Source organism: Copadichromis virginalis, linkage group LG3, assembly GCF_057382275.1.
Source record: "Copadichromis virginalis isolate Kocher_CV1m ecotype Utaka linkage group LG3, C_Virginalis_male_GT1.1, whole genome shotgun sequence".
Lineage (NCBI taxonomy): Eukaryota > Metazoa > Chordata > Actinopteri > Cichliformes > Cichlidae > Copadichromis > Copadichromis virginalis.
In genome coordinates this window covers 36,649,773-36,666,236 of record NC_140620.1, presented here as the reverse complement: position 1 = coordinate 36,666,236, position 16,464 = coordinate 36,649,773, and the positions used below count along the sequence as shown (strand labels likewise).

Genomic DNA, 16,464 nt, shown 5'->3' with positions numbered 1-16,464 from the left:
GAAGGTATAACACCATTTTTAATGTATAAAGTTGCATGTAAGCCTGTCTGTTTCATATGACCTGGTTTGAATTATCTTATGAATCTCTGAGAGGAAACAATAAATTGAAAAAGAAAAAAAAAACTTTTCTGGCATTTGCTCACATCTGTCCGTTTGACTGCTTATTTAGTTAAAATCCACTGTTAACAAAACTAGTGAAAACTATAATGTTTAAAATGTAAATTTCTGTAAACCTTTACAAATTATGTAAGTTTGTCTTCTTTTTATAAACATGTGGGTAACCAACATAAACTAACATGAGTATCTACTTTTGTAGCTCTGAACTCGATCAGAGTGGCATACCAGTTTTCCACATATATTAGCACTTATGACATATAGTGTTTGTTATTTAATAATTTAATCTGTTCATATTTAATTCAATATTTAATAATATATAGTTGCTAAAAGTGCATTAAACTGAACATTTATTTTGTCATTTCAGCTTCAACCTGAAATTGAAGTGAAATTGTTTTTTAGAATGAAACATGAAAGTAGGATGATGCTGCTCAAAACCATCAAACATGTGGTCCTCAAACAGAAAATCATTTCAGATAAAAATACATAGATCAGCACACTAAAAGAGTGAGACTGACATTTCTGAAAGTTGGCATTAAAACTGAAAACAGTCTGGAAGCGAGACATTCTTCAGCATATTTATGGTCACCACATAACTTTTAAACCTAAGATCTACACAGATTCTTGGAGATTAGGCAGTCCATTAAAGTAACAAATGAGCTCTGACAGTCTCGGTCATTGTGTCCTTGGGCAAGACACTTCACCCGTTGCCTACTGGTGGTGGTCAGAGGGCCCGGTGGCACCAGTGTCCGGCAGCCTCGCCTCTGTCAGTGCGCCCCAGGGTGGCTGTGGCTACAATATAGCTTGCCATCACCAGTGTGTTAATGTGTGCATGACTGGATGTAGTGTAAAGCGCTTTGGGGTCCATAGGGACTAGTAAAAGCGCTATACAAATACAGGCCATTTTTACCATAAAACCCTGTGAAAAGTAAGAACACTCTTAAACAGAATGCAACAAGGCTGCCACAGAAATATTCCCTTCACAGGTCAGGGTCCTGTTAAGAAACCAAATCCCACAGCTTCAGAGCCCTTATACAGCTTATACAATACATCTTATCTATAATAGACTCTGGGTGTCTGCATTATGCCATGCATGATTTGGTTTCTATCATAGGAGACAAAAATGGACAAAATGGAAAAAAAGATCTGAGAATAAACATAGGACAAGCAAATTGGCGGGGGATTTTGGCAGACTGTAGAAAGTATGTTAGAGAGGCGAGAGGGGGGTTACACAGACACTATCATACCCTGAGATTACATAGAATGAAAGTGATGAAGGACAACATGTGCTGGAAATGTAAATTAGAATTATGAACCTTCCTGCATTGTACATGGGTGTGAAAATGTGTTCATCGTAACTGAGTAATTTCTTAGGCACAATAACCCCCCTGACTCCTGATGTATGTTTGTAGGAAAAGGGGGGACCCCAATACTGAATGTATCTAAAAGATGGTAAAAAATGATAGAATTTTAAAACCTCTGTTTTTGTCTTATATACACTATTACTTTATATGTTTGAACATGTTTAAGTGAATCACTGCACCTATTTCTCATTTTCTTATCACGATATACACAAATGAGAGGTGGTTCAAGACTTTTACACTAAATAACTTATTTTCCCTCTACCAGTCTTAATGTAATTAACATTGTCAATCAAGCATGACACAAAGTGTGTACTGACATTTGTTGCTTTCAAACAGATGGGTTTTCTTTTTATGCATTCTTATGTGATCATTACTGACCCAGCAGAGGGCGCTGAAGACAAGAACTACTGCATTTACAGCTCTTCTTCGCTTTCTTCTTTTTTTCTTCTTCTTCTGCAATTAAAGCTAAAATAAGTTGGTGTCACTGCCACTTACTGAGCTGAGTTGATGGTGCAAGACACCAGAATGCAATCTGCATGGTGAAGGATCATGATCATCAGGTTCAACTCTATTAACTTCCCAGCTGTAAATTACTGCTATGCTATGTTAAATCCAGAGTCTTTTCCTGAGTTAATATTGACCTGGGTCCCCTATCATCATTCAGGCTAACTGGGTTTTGTTTTTTTGATCTTTAGGAAAAAGTCTTGGATTTTCCAACATGTGATGGGGAACCATTTTTCAGATCACTATTTGAAGCAACAAAGTGTGCAGTTGTAACAATTTTATGTTATTATTCCAGTAGCACTTTTTTAAATAAATGCATTAATTAATTGATTAATCTATTTAATTTTCATATAAGCACAGTGATATAAATAATGTTGTTTTATTGAGTTTTACTTTGAAATATGTGATTTTGGTGTACACAGCAGTGTAGTATTACTGCACCTTTCCTTGAGACTTGATACTTCCACAACACTGAGTACTACTTATAATAATAATAATAATAATAATAATAATAAATTTTTATTTATGAGTGCCTTTCAGGTCACCCAAGGACACTTTACAATAGGATACTTGACTGTTGCTTGCCTGGGAATAAGGTGGACCAGGTATATACCAAGAATTTAGAAAAGTTTTTGCCACTTTGGAAATATACTTTTTTTCCCATCATGTTCAAACTTTATTAGTTTTTTGAAATACCTACACATGTAACTGAATAAGTATAAATACAAATATTTACCACTTTTATTTCAATCTATTTGCGTAAATTGGTTTGGTTCTGATGGTTTCTTTGTTGTGTCGTTGTTGAAAGCTGAACAGCAGCTGAACCAAATTGAGTGGCAATAGCACAACTGTTCCAGGAGGGGGCAGAGTGACCCTGCCCTGCTCTGTGACTCCATCGTTGTTTGGGTACAACTGGTTACTGAGTACAATTTGTGACTTTGCTGGATTTAGTTTTCCAATTAAACAAATAAATCAGCATCAATGTCTGCATGTCACTAATCACATCTATTTAAAAAGTACTGATCTAGGACCACGTACAGTGGTTTTTACATGTAAGATCTTCATAATCTGTGTAATTTATTCTTATTAGCCTTGTGCTTTGCGCTGGGCAGAGGGGGAGGGGCGGTAGTTACACTCAGTAGCACAGGAACAGAGTGGGAGGGAGAGAGAGAGAGAGAGAGCCAGGGACAACAACGTCACATTAGAAAGGTATAGTAATCATCCACAACTATTTTCAGTTGCGGATGACAAAGGATTCAGAAAGTTTATTCATGCAGGTCCATATGACAGAGAATGTGCATGTTCTTTTTTTATTTCAATTTATATTTAATTGTGTTGTGGTTTGCAGTGTTTTGTGTTGTTTCATTTTAAATTTGTTTAAAAGGTGAAAATTTAAATAGTTAAAAGTTGAAATGTAAATTTTTGGTTTTTGTATTATATGATTTATTTATTACATTTTATGTGGAGTGAATAAATAAAAGTATATTTACGGTGGCCCCTAGAGACAAAGCACGTACGAACTCCAAAACATGTACAAAAGACAACAGAAGTGCTCCAGGATGCTAGGGGCAGTGTTGAGCTTTTGTTACCTCGTGGCTACACAAGCCAGCAAGTACCAACGACCGGATTTGGTGTGTGGTAGTAACAGGTAAATGAACATTCTTTTAAATTATTTGAATATATATGAGTGCCTGTGTATAAATACACAAACAATACACACATGCTTTCAATTGTGTAATTTAAGTGATCTAGGTAGCTCTGTTTTGGAAGTTCAGTTAACACTAGAAATGTGTTTTGGAGTTTGTACATGCTTTGTCTCTAGGGGCCACCACATATATTTATAAAAAAAAATGGTAAATGGCCTGTATTTGTATAGCACTTTTCTAGTCCCTAAGGACCCCAAAGCACTTTACACAACCTGTCATCCACCCATTCACACACTGGTGATGGCAAGCTACATTGTAGCCACAGCCACCCTGGGGCACACTGACAGAGGTTTATATTTATATATAAACATATATAAATAAAACCACTTTTTTAACATTAGTAATTCCTTTTGTGCATAATTTTATATTATTGTTAATAATAAATTAATTAAAGCAACAAAACAACCAGAAGAGCCGGTTCTCTAAAAAGAGCCGGAAATCCCATCACTACTGTTTCAAGGGTAACTTGTCACAGGCTGCAGGTAGACTCCTGCCTCTGTGAATATGCTGCTTAGGGCCTTTTCCTTTAGTGGGATGATCAGAGCATCAGTGCCTCTGGTACACTTGTTGTCAGCCCCTTCCTCTAGCCAGTAGCGGTTTTTGATACAGGCGACATGGGCGGTTGCCCGGGGCAGCATCACGGGCATCGGGCATCACGGTACTCATGCTGCCCCGACATCAGCCAGCGTATATTGGGGATGTCATAGGCACCGATCGGTTTTCTATCGCCCATTTGCTGGGAGTAAGGGCGCCCTCCGTTTGCGAGGTGCGCCTGCTGCTTGTGGCACAGGAAGGAGAGGGCGGGCGGCGGGGGAGTCTCAGGGTGGCTGGAGCAGCATCTAATAACCAACTCGCAAAATAAAACAAAATAAAAACAAAACAAAAAACACGAACAAACACGGGGGAGGGGGGGAGTATTCGCCCAGGGCGCCAAACAGGCTAGGACCGCCACTGGCTCTAGCTGTCAATGATGCATGCTATAGACGGATGCCATCTTCTTCCTCCTGATCACCATTTATTATCAGCAGCTTGCGTAGTATGCAAGGCAAGCTGTATGTGAGTAGAGTGATTTAAAAACAAAAAAAAAAACCAGAGTCTGAGAGGACAATTACAAAAACATTTTAGTAAGCATGAAAATGTAATAGGTTTTTGTGTTCGACAATATAATCACATATATTCAAATCTAACTGGGCAAATATAATTGCAATAATGTGGAAACACAAATGGCAGGAGAAAAGGTGTTGCTTTTTCTGTTACACTTTTGGTGTCACAGTATGTTTGTGAGAAACTGACATGAACAAAAGCCCCACGTCTAATTTTACATTGTTGGTGTGACCTCAAATATAGCTGGCACACAAAAATAACAGTTGCAAAGTGTTTGTCCAGTTTGCAGACTCAAAGTGTGTGTCTATCACAGCAGCACATCTCTTATAGAGGAACCATGAAAACAATCCTGTTCACACAATGTTGACCAGAAACACACCAATTTAGTGTTGGGAAGAAAAGAAGAAGAAGTGACTGCACTTTAGTGTCAGTGAAAATTCTGCAACCATGTGCACAAAGGCTAATTTGTACACCGGATAGGCTGTTGCAATGTCTAACACCACCACGTCTCGACCCTTTAATTAGACTCAGCGTTGGCATCGATGAAATCAATCAATAATAGATGCAGTAGAGGGGCAACAATGAGACAAGTCCCAAAACAGCTGGAAAGTGTAGTGGTAACATGACACATCTTTGGAGCAGGAGTCGCAAGTTCAGTCCCACCCAGTAAGGGTCCTGTCTAGACCCTTCATGCTTAAAAAAAGGCAGTGGAACGCCGCAGCTACATCTCCAGCATGGACACAAGAACATTTCACTACATATGATACTGTATGTAACAAAATAAAAGCTTGTTTGTTTGTTAAACAGGTATGGTTTTACAGTGGAGGCCATTTTTCCCTCCTCACCTTTTCTGGCTGTTTTTCACTATTTTTGAATTTGACTGTGGTCATTCTCATTACTGGTAGTATGTGGCAATATCTGGATACTACAGAGGCTGCACAAATAGTCCAACTCATCAAGGATAGCACATCAATATGTGCCATTGCTAGAAGGTTTGCTGTGTCTGCCAGCACAGTCTCAAGGGCCTGGAGGAGAGTCCAGTAGACAGGCAGCTACTCTAGGAGAGCTGGACTGGGCTGTACGAGATCCTTAACCCATCAGCAGGACTACCTGCATCTTTGTGCAAGGAAGAACAGGATGAGCACCGTCAGATTCTTACAGAATGACATCCAGCAGCCCACTGTGTGGATTTGAAACAGACTTCACAACAGTGGCCTAATTACCATTAAACCATGTGGCCTTTTACTCCTAACACATTACGTTGTTCATGTCACTATAGATATTAAGCATGACTTATTCTCCCTATTGAGTTCTGAGTATAGAGTATAATAACAAAGAAATCATTATGCCAAAATATTAATTTTGTATTGAATATTTCACAGACAAAAAGACTATTACATATGATCCTTTTTAAAGAACAGTAGGTGACGGCTGTGGTGATAGTTCTGAACTAATGAGTGGCCCTGAAGATGCTGGATAATGTATGGCAAGAGATTGTAAGGGTTAATAACTCAGTATTCATTAGTGATTGAATGATGGATTTAAAGTAATTCAATTTGGATTAAAAACATTCTTTTTTTTTTAAGGCAAACTTAAAGCCATGCTCATCTTATTCTTTTGTATTCTCTGGTGCACTTTCTGATATTGATAGTTTTTCCATCACACGTATAGAAAGCAAGATTTCTGACATGCTAAATTATGGTGGCACAAATTTTTCCAGACAAAAATGCATTAACAGACTCTTTAAACAGTGTTGCTTAAAGTATGTAAGTGGTGCTGCTGTGGGAAGATGTCTCTGCAAGAGGAAATATTAGCATGAAATGCACCCGCTAACGCTGACCAACAGTGTCCTGGTTGGTTTCCTGTGTATCTGCAAACAGCTAGCAGCTCTCTTAAGTAAACATAATTATGATTCAAACTTGATTTGAAAATATAAAACAGAAGAAGCTAAACATTAAAACTATCACACGATTTACCTGGTATCACAGAGACTTTGTTTCCCATGAGCTTGAGCTACCAATGACCTCATGTGTCTGTTAATGCAGGTAAGTATTTTTAACTGCGGTTGAAATGTCTGAAGGTTTGAATGAATGAACTACAGTCAGCATCTGAGTTGATATGTGATCAACTTTGTTAGTTAACAGTTTGTAACAGGTCTATGTACACTAATCACAAACACACACACAGGCATGCTCAACTCAGCGTTTGTGTGTGTGTGTGTGTGTGTGTGTGTGTGTGTGTGTGTGTGTGTGTGTGTGTGTGTGTGTGTGTGTGTGTGTGAAGAAGAGTGTATTGCCAAAGGTTAAAGGCACTGGTATCACTTTTGCTGGTTACCATTTTTAGCCACGTGGTGGGGCTCTGTGGTTTTGCTTTCTGCTCCATTTTTATGGTGGTTTGCAAGAGTCAAGTGTACAACTTCACTGCGTTTAAATATGTAATATTAGAGGACAAATGTGCTTTGTATTGTAATATCTATGTCATTATTTGTAGCAGTGTTCATGCACCTCTGAATTCTAAATTGGTGGAAACTTTATTGTAACATTGTTACAAACTTTTGAACTCATCGGGTTTGTGCTGAAGATCTTTCCAGTAAATATTTCAGGGAGTGCCCTTAAGGGTGTCCTGTGTTGGTTCTGTTTCTTGAATGAGTCATTGTTCGGCCTCACTTTACCAGTACTGTATCACTTCTTGTTTTGAAATGTCACTAACCACACATCTGTTACACTTCAAGTTTTCACCAGTTATTTTCCTCAAAGGCTGACCAGCTCAGTTGATCCTATACACAAACTAGTGGGAAATGCTTGAAATAAATAGAAAATGACGTGATGGAGAAGGGAAAGGGAGTGTTTATGGTATGATCACTTCTTTAAAAAGCAACTGTGTCATCCAATTCCCCTCACCATATCTCAGAAAACAGGAAACTGTGTAATATCTCAAAGCGGCTAAGAGGCCTCAGTACATTTAGACGTGGTCAGAGTCATCTGAGCGTACACAGTAACTGTCTTTGAACAAACATGTCTGAACTACTTGATGCTACAGTTGACATCAGAAGTTTCATCATAGTGAACAATGTCATGGTAATTTGGGGTTTTGAATAATTCCTTTGAACTGTCCTTTTTCCTGGGTAAAATGATTTTACAGCAGACATCTTCGACGATTTATAAAAAGCTCCTCTGTTTTTCATAAGGGGTCACAGCCCCGCGTAGCTCTACAACTCCAAAGGAAAACATGTCTTCTCCCAGGATCATTCCAAGTCAGTTCAGCCTATGAGGCTGTCAGCCATCTAAAGACATATTATTAAAAATTAAAATCTTAAACATAATGGTGGTAATGGTGATAAACTCCAGCCTAATCTTAACTGACTATGCAGTCAGTGCAGCTACAAAATTCTACTTGGTACAAAGTTATACCGGTAAACCACCAGTGAAATATCTGTCTGCGGATCTGTTAACCAAATGTTTCCAGCCATAAAGCTGCTGTTAACATCATCAAACCAGACTATTTGTAGTTTCAAAAAAAATTAATGATGCTAGTTTTATTTTTTTCTGATTTTATTTTCTTACAAGAGAAAGATATGCGAGGTCTGACACAAGTAACCTAAACACTGGATTTATTTAAAAGTATGAAACTGAAGCTCAGATGTTTTTTTGTGATTACATGTGAAAACAATGTCGCTCACAACTCATAAAGATGTTGATCTACAGAGAAGTAACATCAGTGGCTGATCGTCAGTAGCATAGATGTGGGAGGTGTTACACACAGTTTGTGTTGCTACGCTTTAAAACAGGAAACATCAAAACTTTTTTTGTTTCATCAGCAGTGTGTTTACAGAGAGATCATTTTCCTTGAAGTAAACAAGAAAAAAATTTAAATTAAAAGACGTTCAACTTCATGGCGTGCACATACGTGAAGAGACCACTGTGAACACCACACTGTGAGTTTCAGTCATTGTCGGTAAGCTCTCTCTGCTTCACATGAACACGTGACACCAGGAAAACCACAGTGGTGCTGGCCAAAGAGACACTGCAGCAGCTACACAGTTTCAGGTTCTTAATAAAGACCCCCCTCATGACAATATTAGTCCATCTTATTTCTGATTATAGTACAAAAATTGTAAAATGTCTTAAAACTATGTTTATTGTATTGATATATACATAAGGTTTAGCAAAAGCCTTCTCATACAGAATCATAAAGAGTAACTTTCTATACACATATAATAATGCATGTGGCTTTCTGTTGGGTGTCGATTAATATTTGAGTTTCTCTCCAGGTCTGTTTCACTGATTTCCTTCCTTGTATTTATTTTGTTCCGTTCTTCTGTTTCCACAACTTTTTCTTTCCTTTTTCTGAGTTTTTGGCTTCTTGTTTTATTTTGGTAATTACCTTTCCTTGTGCATTTTCTGTCATTTAACTTCCTATCTTTGTCTTTACACTTACTTAACTAACGCCTTGCACAGAGGAGATTGGGCCTTTGCTGTAACTGCTCCTAAATTGTTCCACTTCACTTCAAATCAGGACCTCCCCAACATTGGACAGTTTTAAAACCTGTCTGAAAACCCACTTTTACTCCATGACTTTTAAATCAGAATGAGTTTGTATTAGTTTCATTTATCTTACTTCTTACTCAAATCTTCTAATTTTATTATTCTTTCTCCTAACTTGTATCATGTCTCCCTACGTTTGTATTTCTTTTATTGTACAACACCTTGGTCAACATGTGTTGTTTTAAATGTGCTATTTAAATCAAATTGACTTTGACACTTGCTTCCACTTCTGTTTTGTTTTCACATTTCTTGCCCTTGCCCCTATCTTTGTGTTTGGTTCTGCTGAAGTTTTCTCTCTTATATTGTTAAGGTTTTTGCTTTGCAGTTTAAAGCACATGGAGATGACTGCTGTTATGCACTAACACTATATAAAAATAATCCAGCTGATCCGAATCATAATACGAGAAAAGCACTGTAGCTGTCTGTGCAATCAGCCCTAAGTCATCACTGCTACATAGTTGCAATCTTACAGTTGCCAAGTATTTTAGCGTTTTCATAATTATACCCATTTAAAGATGCAATCTAATTAGCTCACTATTACTTTAAGTTTAGAGGACTCGAGTTCACAGATATGACTGAGCTGTGACATTTTTCTGTAGTTATGTAACCACAGTTATGGTGGCAAGTTTCCACACATTAGTCAAGTAACAACATAAACTAATGTCAGACTGAATCAAATATAGGGGGGGGGGGGGGATTTACTGAAAGGCTTCTGGAAACCTTTAAGGTGGATTGTTCTGTTTCATGAGCTGCCATTATGTCAAACGGACAGCTTAATGACAGATTTTGTTGCAATCATTGCATTAGCTGTGATCGCTTCTGGGCTTTTTTTATCACACACACACAGGCTCTTTCTTTGAGTGCTTATGTTTTACCGCAAAGCTGACACTAAAGTAGAAAATTGTCCAAAGGCAGCAATTCTCCTTTATGGGTTGTGATACAACCCTAACTGCTTACCAGTGTTTTTGTTGCCTGTGGGAGATCAGGCTTTGGCTGCTTAGCTGCAGTTAAGATGCACTCACCTTTAACGTACACTCATCTGAAGCTAAAAATACAATAGATCAACCTTATTATGTAAACTGCAAGTGTGATATTTGACTTTCTCTCATTAGGGCTTTGTGAAAAGCGCTATATAAATGCAATCCGTTGTTGTTGTTGTTGTTGTTGTTGTATAATGATATGTATTGGGTGTTAAAATTAAAAACCTTTTTCATTGCAAAAGTGACATTAAAAGCAGCAACACTGACCAAGAGAGCTGTTCTCTATATTGTGAAAGTGTTGGCTATACTGGTTGTGGGGTTTGCACATATAGACGCGGATAACAAAAAAAACAGCCCAAGAGGAGATTTCTAGATAAAAAGTAACCAATGGGAGATTCTCCTGATAGAGACAGAGTTGGCCACTTGACAGCAGCATACAGACAACAGTGATGTGCACAGTTTCCACAGGCAGTAATGAAACGTAAACCCCAATGATAGACAGTGGCGAACCTCTTTAGGCACTTGTCTGGGGAATTCATAAAGATGGTGTCCATACACCTACATCTTAGTCCACCGAGACTCTTACTTCACTCCATGTGTCTCTGGGTGTGTTTAAAAATATATATGTGTCTGAAAAGTGTTTTGTTTTTTTCTCGCAGTTGTATGTCACATAGTTTGGGAGACAAGGTTTACCACACACAGTCCCAATATTTCAAAACAGGGAAATGTTGGCTGCAGCGAATCAGATCAGTCAGGACAGACCAGGCAGGTCAGCATGGTCATATATCCTCTTTACATGTAATTTCTCTGAGCAGGCTGCATAGAAATGAGCTTTATCTTGATGATGGGTAGTTCACTTCCTCCTGTGTTAAGTGCCCACAGAACCCTAACTTCTGCTTAAGGCATATACTATTATAGGCCTCATCGTGCAAGCACAGACTGAAGCCCTGCAGAGGAAATAAGAAAATAAGCATATTTTCATCTCCACAGTGTGCAGAGGAAAACAGCACTTAGCAGCAGTGTTGAAATATTTCACAACTTATTGGACAAAGCTCCACCAGTGTTCCTCCAGACCAAAATCATTTCCTTATTGTAAAGAAATCTCCAGCTCAGCAAGGAAAAGACTTGATCAGGAGAGGGGAACTCGAACACATTTGTCTTTAATTAATTGTTTATTCATTTTGTGCAATATAATTTTTGCGGACTGTGTAACATGTATACATACAGTATATACAGACAGGGTGCTGCAGTGGTAATAAGAAACTGAGTCATAACAGAGATGGTGGTTTATTTAAATGTTTAAATGGACTCTGCAGTTCATTATCTGGATCCATGTTCTCCTCTATTCTGGGGTGAATAAAGTTTAGGACAACACTCTGTTAAGTGCAACATATCTGAGGCAGGATGTGGTTATGTTCTTCCTGCAGAAATGTTATTAGAAAAGGACTCTAATCTCTCATCTTATCTTCACATCTAGCTTAGATACAGTTGTTTGTAGCAGTAAATGCAGGGTTTGTACTGTTAATGCAAAGTAGGACTGACTACCAATAATAAGGGCCCAGTATTGATAATGTTTAATGTAAGTAGGAATTTGTATTTATTTAGGCTGCTTTCTGTGACCTAAAAATGTTGTTATAGCAAAAATAGGCAATGCTGTTGTCCATCTTAACTGTTCCTAACAGTGTTTTAGAAAATCCTCTCAAATATCTTTTTTTAACTAAGTTTAATTGAGTTTTAATGTGTTTTAATGGATTTTAAATAGCGTGCCTACATTAATCTTGCTGCATATCATGCAAGTTTATGGCCGCTTGTTCTGCTTCTGTGTTGATTGAAACCTCCCCCCACTCTCCACCCTCTCAGTTTTTTTTCTGCACTTACTTGTGAAGCCACAGTTTGACAGACAAGAAGAGGAAACAGACGTTGTTCCTCTCCCCACAGCGATGTTTGGTGGTCTACTTTGTTATCGTAGCTACTTCGTTAAGAGCATTGTGCTACTTCTCTGGGTCTGCCTCTACTGTAAGTACACCTGTGCTTTCAGATCTTTCTCAGATGTGTGTCACAAATACAATTCTAATGTGTTGTATTTGTTTGCTTCATAAACTCTGATACATGCTTAGTTAGTACATCAGAAGTGCTTCAACTCTTGCGAAGTGACGTGTCTTCCTTGGAAGAGGCTTGCAGTGTATTTTGTGAGTTGTGTGAGTTTCTAAACCTGGTGTTACAAAATGTAGTGGTGACTTTAAAGCTATAATATCATGTGAACTTATGAACTTGAGAACTGGGTGCATTCATATAAAACATAAATATAAATAAGATTTTAATTTTTTTCAACACCTAAATATTCTTATTATGTTAGTTTTCTCCCGATTAAGTCTCATGTTCTTGTGCTATGTTTTAAAAGTGTTCTCCCTACTATTAGTATTTATAACTTAGTGAACATTGACCATGTTACATCTTGTATTTCTAAATTGGCAGTTTGGTTTGCATCTTTGCTACTTCAGATTTCCTCTTGCATCTGTTTAGAAGTCTAACAAAAGAAAGTCAAGGACTGATCAGCATTTCTGTTTCTATTGCGTCCTGATTTTCTTTATTTTTGTATTTCTTAAGTATTTTAAGTATATGATGCAAGTGTTATTTCTATTGTACACTTCTTATGCTTATGCATAACTTCTCATACAGTACAGTTCTATGTAGTAATTGATCTGACTGAAATGGGGGTGTGAACACATTTCAGAAGTCTTTTGTACAGACATAAATTGATCTGTGTTGATTCTCTTCTATTTAGAAACAAAAACAAAAGAAAAGAAAAAATACATGAAAAACATGTAGTGACTAGAAAAGACAAATAAACTCAGTATAGTAAAAAAAAAAATTAAAAAAAAGCTGTGAGTCAAATATGACACTAGCAACAGAAGCATTTCCTGAGTATCTCCACCAGTTGCAGCAACACTTGCCAAAAGTGATGAGCTCACAACACAGAGGGCAGCTGTAACCTTTGTCCACAAATTCTTTAATTGCACCATTTTTTATATCAAAATGCAACAATTTTGGTTCACACAATTTTCACACAGACTATTCTTGTGTTGAAGTACTGATTATTACTATAAATAACCACTACTAACGAACAACTGCTTTCAGATGGTTTTCTCTTTGTCTGAGTATTTAGTTTTGTTATCTATTCATTTTTTATGAATTCACATTTCTATTCATCCTAAAATTACAAAATAATTACTCATCGTGTGTATATAGAGAAACAACAAACTATAAGCATTTATTGAGCAATAACATGTAATTATTTTTGCCATATTTAAATTTTAGCTATGCCGGGTCACTCATATTATAAATGTCAATTGACGTATGTCTTCAATCTGTAATGAGATTTTTTGTCTTTTTTTTTGTGTGTGTACAGTTTTATTATTTTTGCATTGGCAATCAATGTTTGCATACTAAAACTAGAGCATATGGTTGCAGGCAATTTGGTCTTTTTTTCTGACTGACTGACTGACTGACTGACTGAACAGCAAAGTTTCATGAGCATTATACTCAGTTGTTTGTCTATGTATTTTTCAGATGTCGAGGCTTCCAGTGGAAAACACATGATTCACAAAAAAGTTGGAGATACTGTGGAGCTTTCGTCAGGCTTACCAACTGAAGGTGTGACTGTGGCAACATGGAAATATGGAGAAAACAAAGTCGCAGACAAAGATAAGGGTGTTTCTAAAAAATCTCCATTTAAGGACAGATCAGAGCTGAACCTTGAAGACTTTACTTTAACAGTGAGAAAACTGACTCTTCAAGATTCTGGTAATTTCACTTTTGTCTCAGAGGTGAATGATACGCAAAGGCCTTCAGTCACCATCACTCTGCAAGTTCATGGTAAGAGACTTTTTTTTATAATTCATCTAATTATAAAGCATCCTAATGAAACACTTTTTTAAAAATTTCTTTCCTTTTTATTTCAATTTATTTGTGTGTGCTTTCTGTGCATTCTCAGCCACCTTAATGTATTAATGTTAAATAAGGATTTTGTATAATACTATTTTATATTATTTTATATTTTGTATTTTTGTGACCAGCTGATATAGTAGTGAACAATAATTGTTTGGATTTAACGAAGTTTGTTGTCATTGGTAGGCCTAATTTTATATTATACATTTGCAGAACTGAACAAACATCTACTTTAATCTGTGATGCAACATGTGACCTGACACAGACTCTGTTTTTCCTTCTGTTTTCTCATTAGAGCCCATATCTAAACAGCCTGTCATAAAAATCAATTCTACCTGGATTTCCTCAAATGAATCATGTAAAATTCTGCTGGAGTGCAGCACAACTGGTGATGTCAGCTACAAGTGGACTGTAGGAAAACAAACACTAACTGGTCCCAGGCAACAATACATCATCAGGGAGCAGGATGGAGAGACCAGTGTCACCTGCACAGTTTCCAATCATGTCAGTGAGAAGTCTGCATTTCAAACAATGAAGTGCAGCAACAGCACACAACAAGAACCAGCAGAGCCTCCAAGAGATAAAGGACACATAACAAGTATATGATGCTTATTTATAATATATTGATACAATCCTCAGCTCCAACATGATCATAAGTATTGCAAAGCTGGGAAATGGTATAGCAGGATAAACAATTTATACAGTATTGAAGCCTGGAGAAACAGTTGCTCAAGTCCACTTTAAAAAATAGAAAGTCTGATTACTTGGAAGATGTTGAATGATGTTGAATATAGGGTTAGACATTGAAATTATAATTATATAATTATTATTATAATTATCATTCAAGTTTTGAAAACTACATATCTGCAAAAATTTTGTTGTCATTGATTTGGATATTTTCTTTAAAGTATTTTGGTTGTTTTTGTTTAATTCTAGGATGTTCCTAACATAATCAATGTCATCATTTGCAGAAAAAGACATTTTTCTTTTCGTGGGTGTAGCTGGTGGATGTTTGGTGCTTGTCACTATAGTCACTATAGTAGGAGTCTGTTGCTGCAGAAAAAGACATATTGGTAAGAAAGTCTTGAGTATGTCCATTTTTTTAGCTAACATTAAAATCACCTTAATAATGTCATATTTTCATAGTTTATTTGATGTTTTCCATTTATAACTAGGAAGTGACACAAATGACCTCACTGTGTACGCTGATATTGGTGAGCTTACAAATGATGATGTAAGTATGTTTATACACTTTGCACACATAAGGAAAAATATGTTTCTTTAAAGTTTTACTTTCAATGATTTTACCTGTCTCTGTCCACTCTCAGGGGACAGGGACCATGCAGCCTTGCTCAGTGTACGAAACCATTGATAACAGAGTCCCAGCAGTTAAACCTGGGGTAAGAGCAAAACTTTGTTTGAGATTCTGTAAGACTGAATTGTACTCTGTTATTAAGAAATATTTCAGGTGGCTACAATATACTTTTCCCTGCCTTATGGTGAATATATAGTACTCCACTTTTTATAGTTCACTTTTAATTTTTCGGAAATACTGGTTAATGTTAAAACAGACAAAGTAACTGTTGATTTGATGTCTTTGTTTTTCCCATCTTTTTGTCACACTTACAGCCTCAGACTGTCTATGACAAGATCCAGCTTAATCGTGTGAGGAAGGTTTCAGTGTCGCCCTACCAAGATGTGTCCTAGATGGAGCTTTGTTTGTCCATTATTTGTGTAAACATAAAAGAGGTGGAGTTAACCATTTTGCCTCTAACAACAATTATAAAATGGGCAGAATAAGGAAATACAAGGTTAATTTCCATCACTAGTGTGTGAATCTGTGTGTGAATGGGTGGATGACTGGATGTGTAAAGCGCTTTGGGGTCCAGGGACTAGTAAAGTGCTATATAAATACAGGCCATTTACCATTTAATTTGAAAACAAAAGAGGTAACATTTGATTACTACATTTAGTATGTAACTTTTATAATATTGGAAAAAAGTGTCTCTTTTTTCTTTGTGTTGATGTTGTAAGCTATATGAGGAAATTTCATTAACATTGTACATTTTGTAAAATACAGAGTATATTGTGATTTTTTCTTGTAATACATTTAATGGCATTAATGTGAATTATTTTCTTAATAATTATTTTGTTAAAAATAGTTCTACTAATAATTTCGTATCGCTATAAAACTATCTGC

At 36.8% G+C, this 16,464-nt stretch overlaps 1 protein-coding gene across 1 annotated transcript; it reads left to right on the top strand.

Annotated features, from left to right (window-relative positions):
- Positions 1 to 12,202: 12,202 nt before the first annotated feature.
- LOC146714440 (uncharacterized) lies at positions 12,203 to 16,440 on the top strand. Its single transcript, XM_085450915.1, has 7 exons — positions 12,203 to 12,332; positions 13,887 to 14,192; positions 14,560 to 14,862; positions 15,236 to 15,337; positions 15,440 to 15,498; positions 15,593 to 15,664; positions 15,894 to 16,440. Exons 1-7 carry the CDS (start codon positions 12,257 to 12,259, stop codon positions 15,969 to 15,971), a joined length of 996 nt encoding a protein of 331 aa, XP_085307041.1. The 5' UTR covers positions 12,203 to 12,256; the 3' UTR covers positions 15,972 to 16,440.
- The last annotated feature ends 24 nt before the right edge of the window (positions 16,441 to 16,464 follow it).

Coding starts and splice junctions, on each gene's coding strand:
- LOC146714440 (XM_085450915.1), top strand. CDS start 12,257: ATGTTTGGTGGTCTACTTTGTTATCGTAGCTACTTCGTTAAGAGCATT. Junction 14,193..14,559: donor CATCACTCTGCAAGTTCATG/GTAAGAGACTTT, acceptor TTTTCTCATTAG/AGCCCATATCTAAACAGCCT. Junction 15,665..15,893: donor TCCCAGCAGTTAAACCTGGG/GTAAGAGCAAAA, acceptor TCACACTTACAG/CCTCAGACTGTCTATGACAA.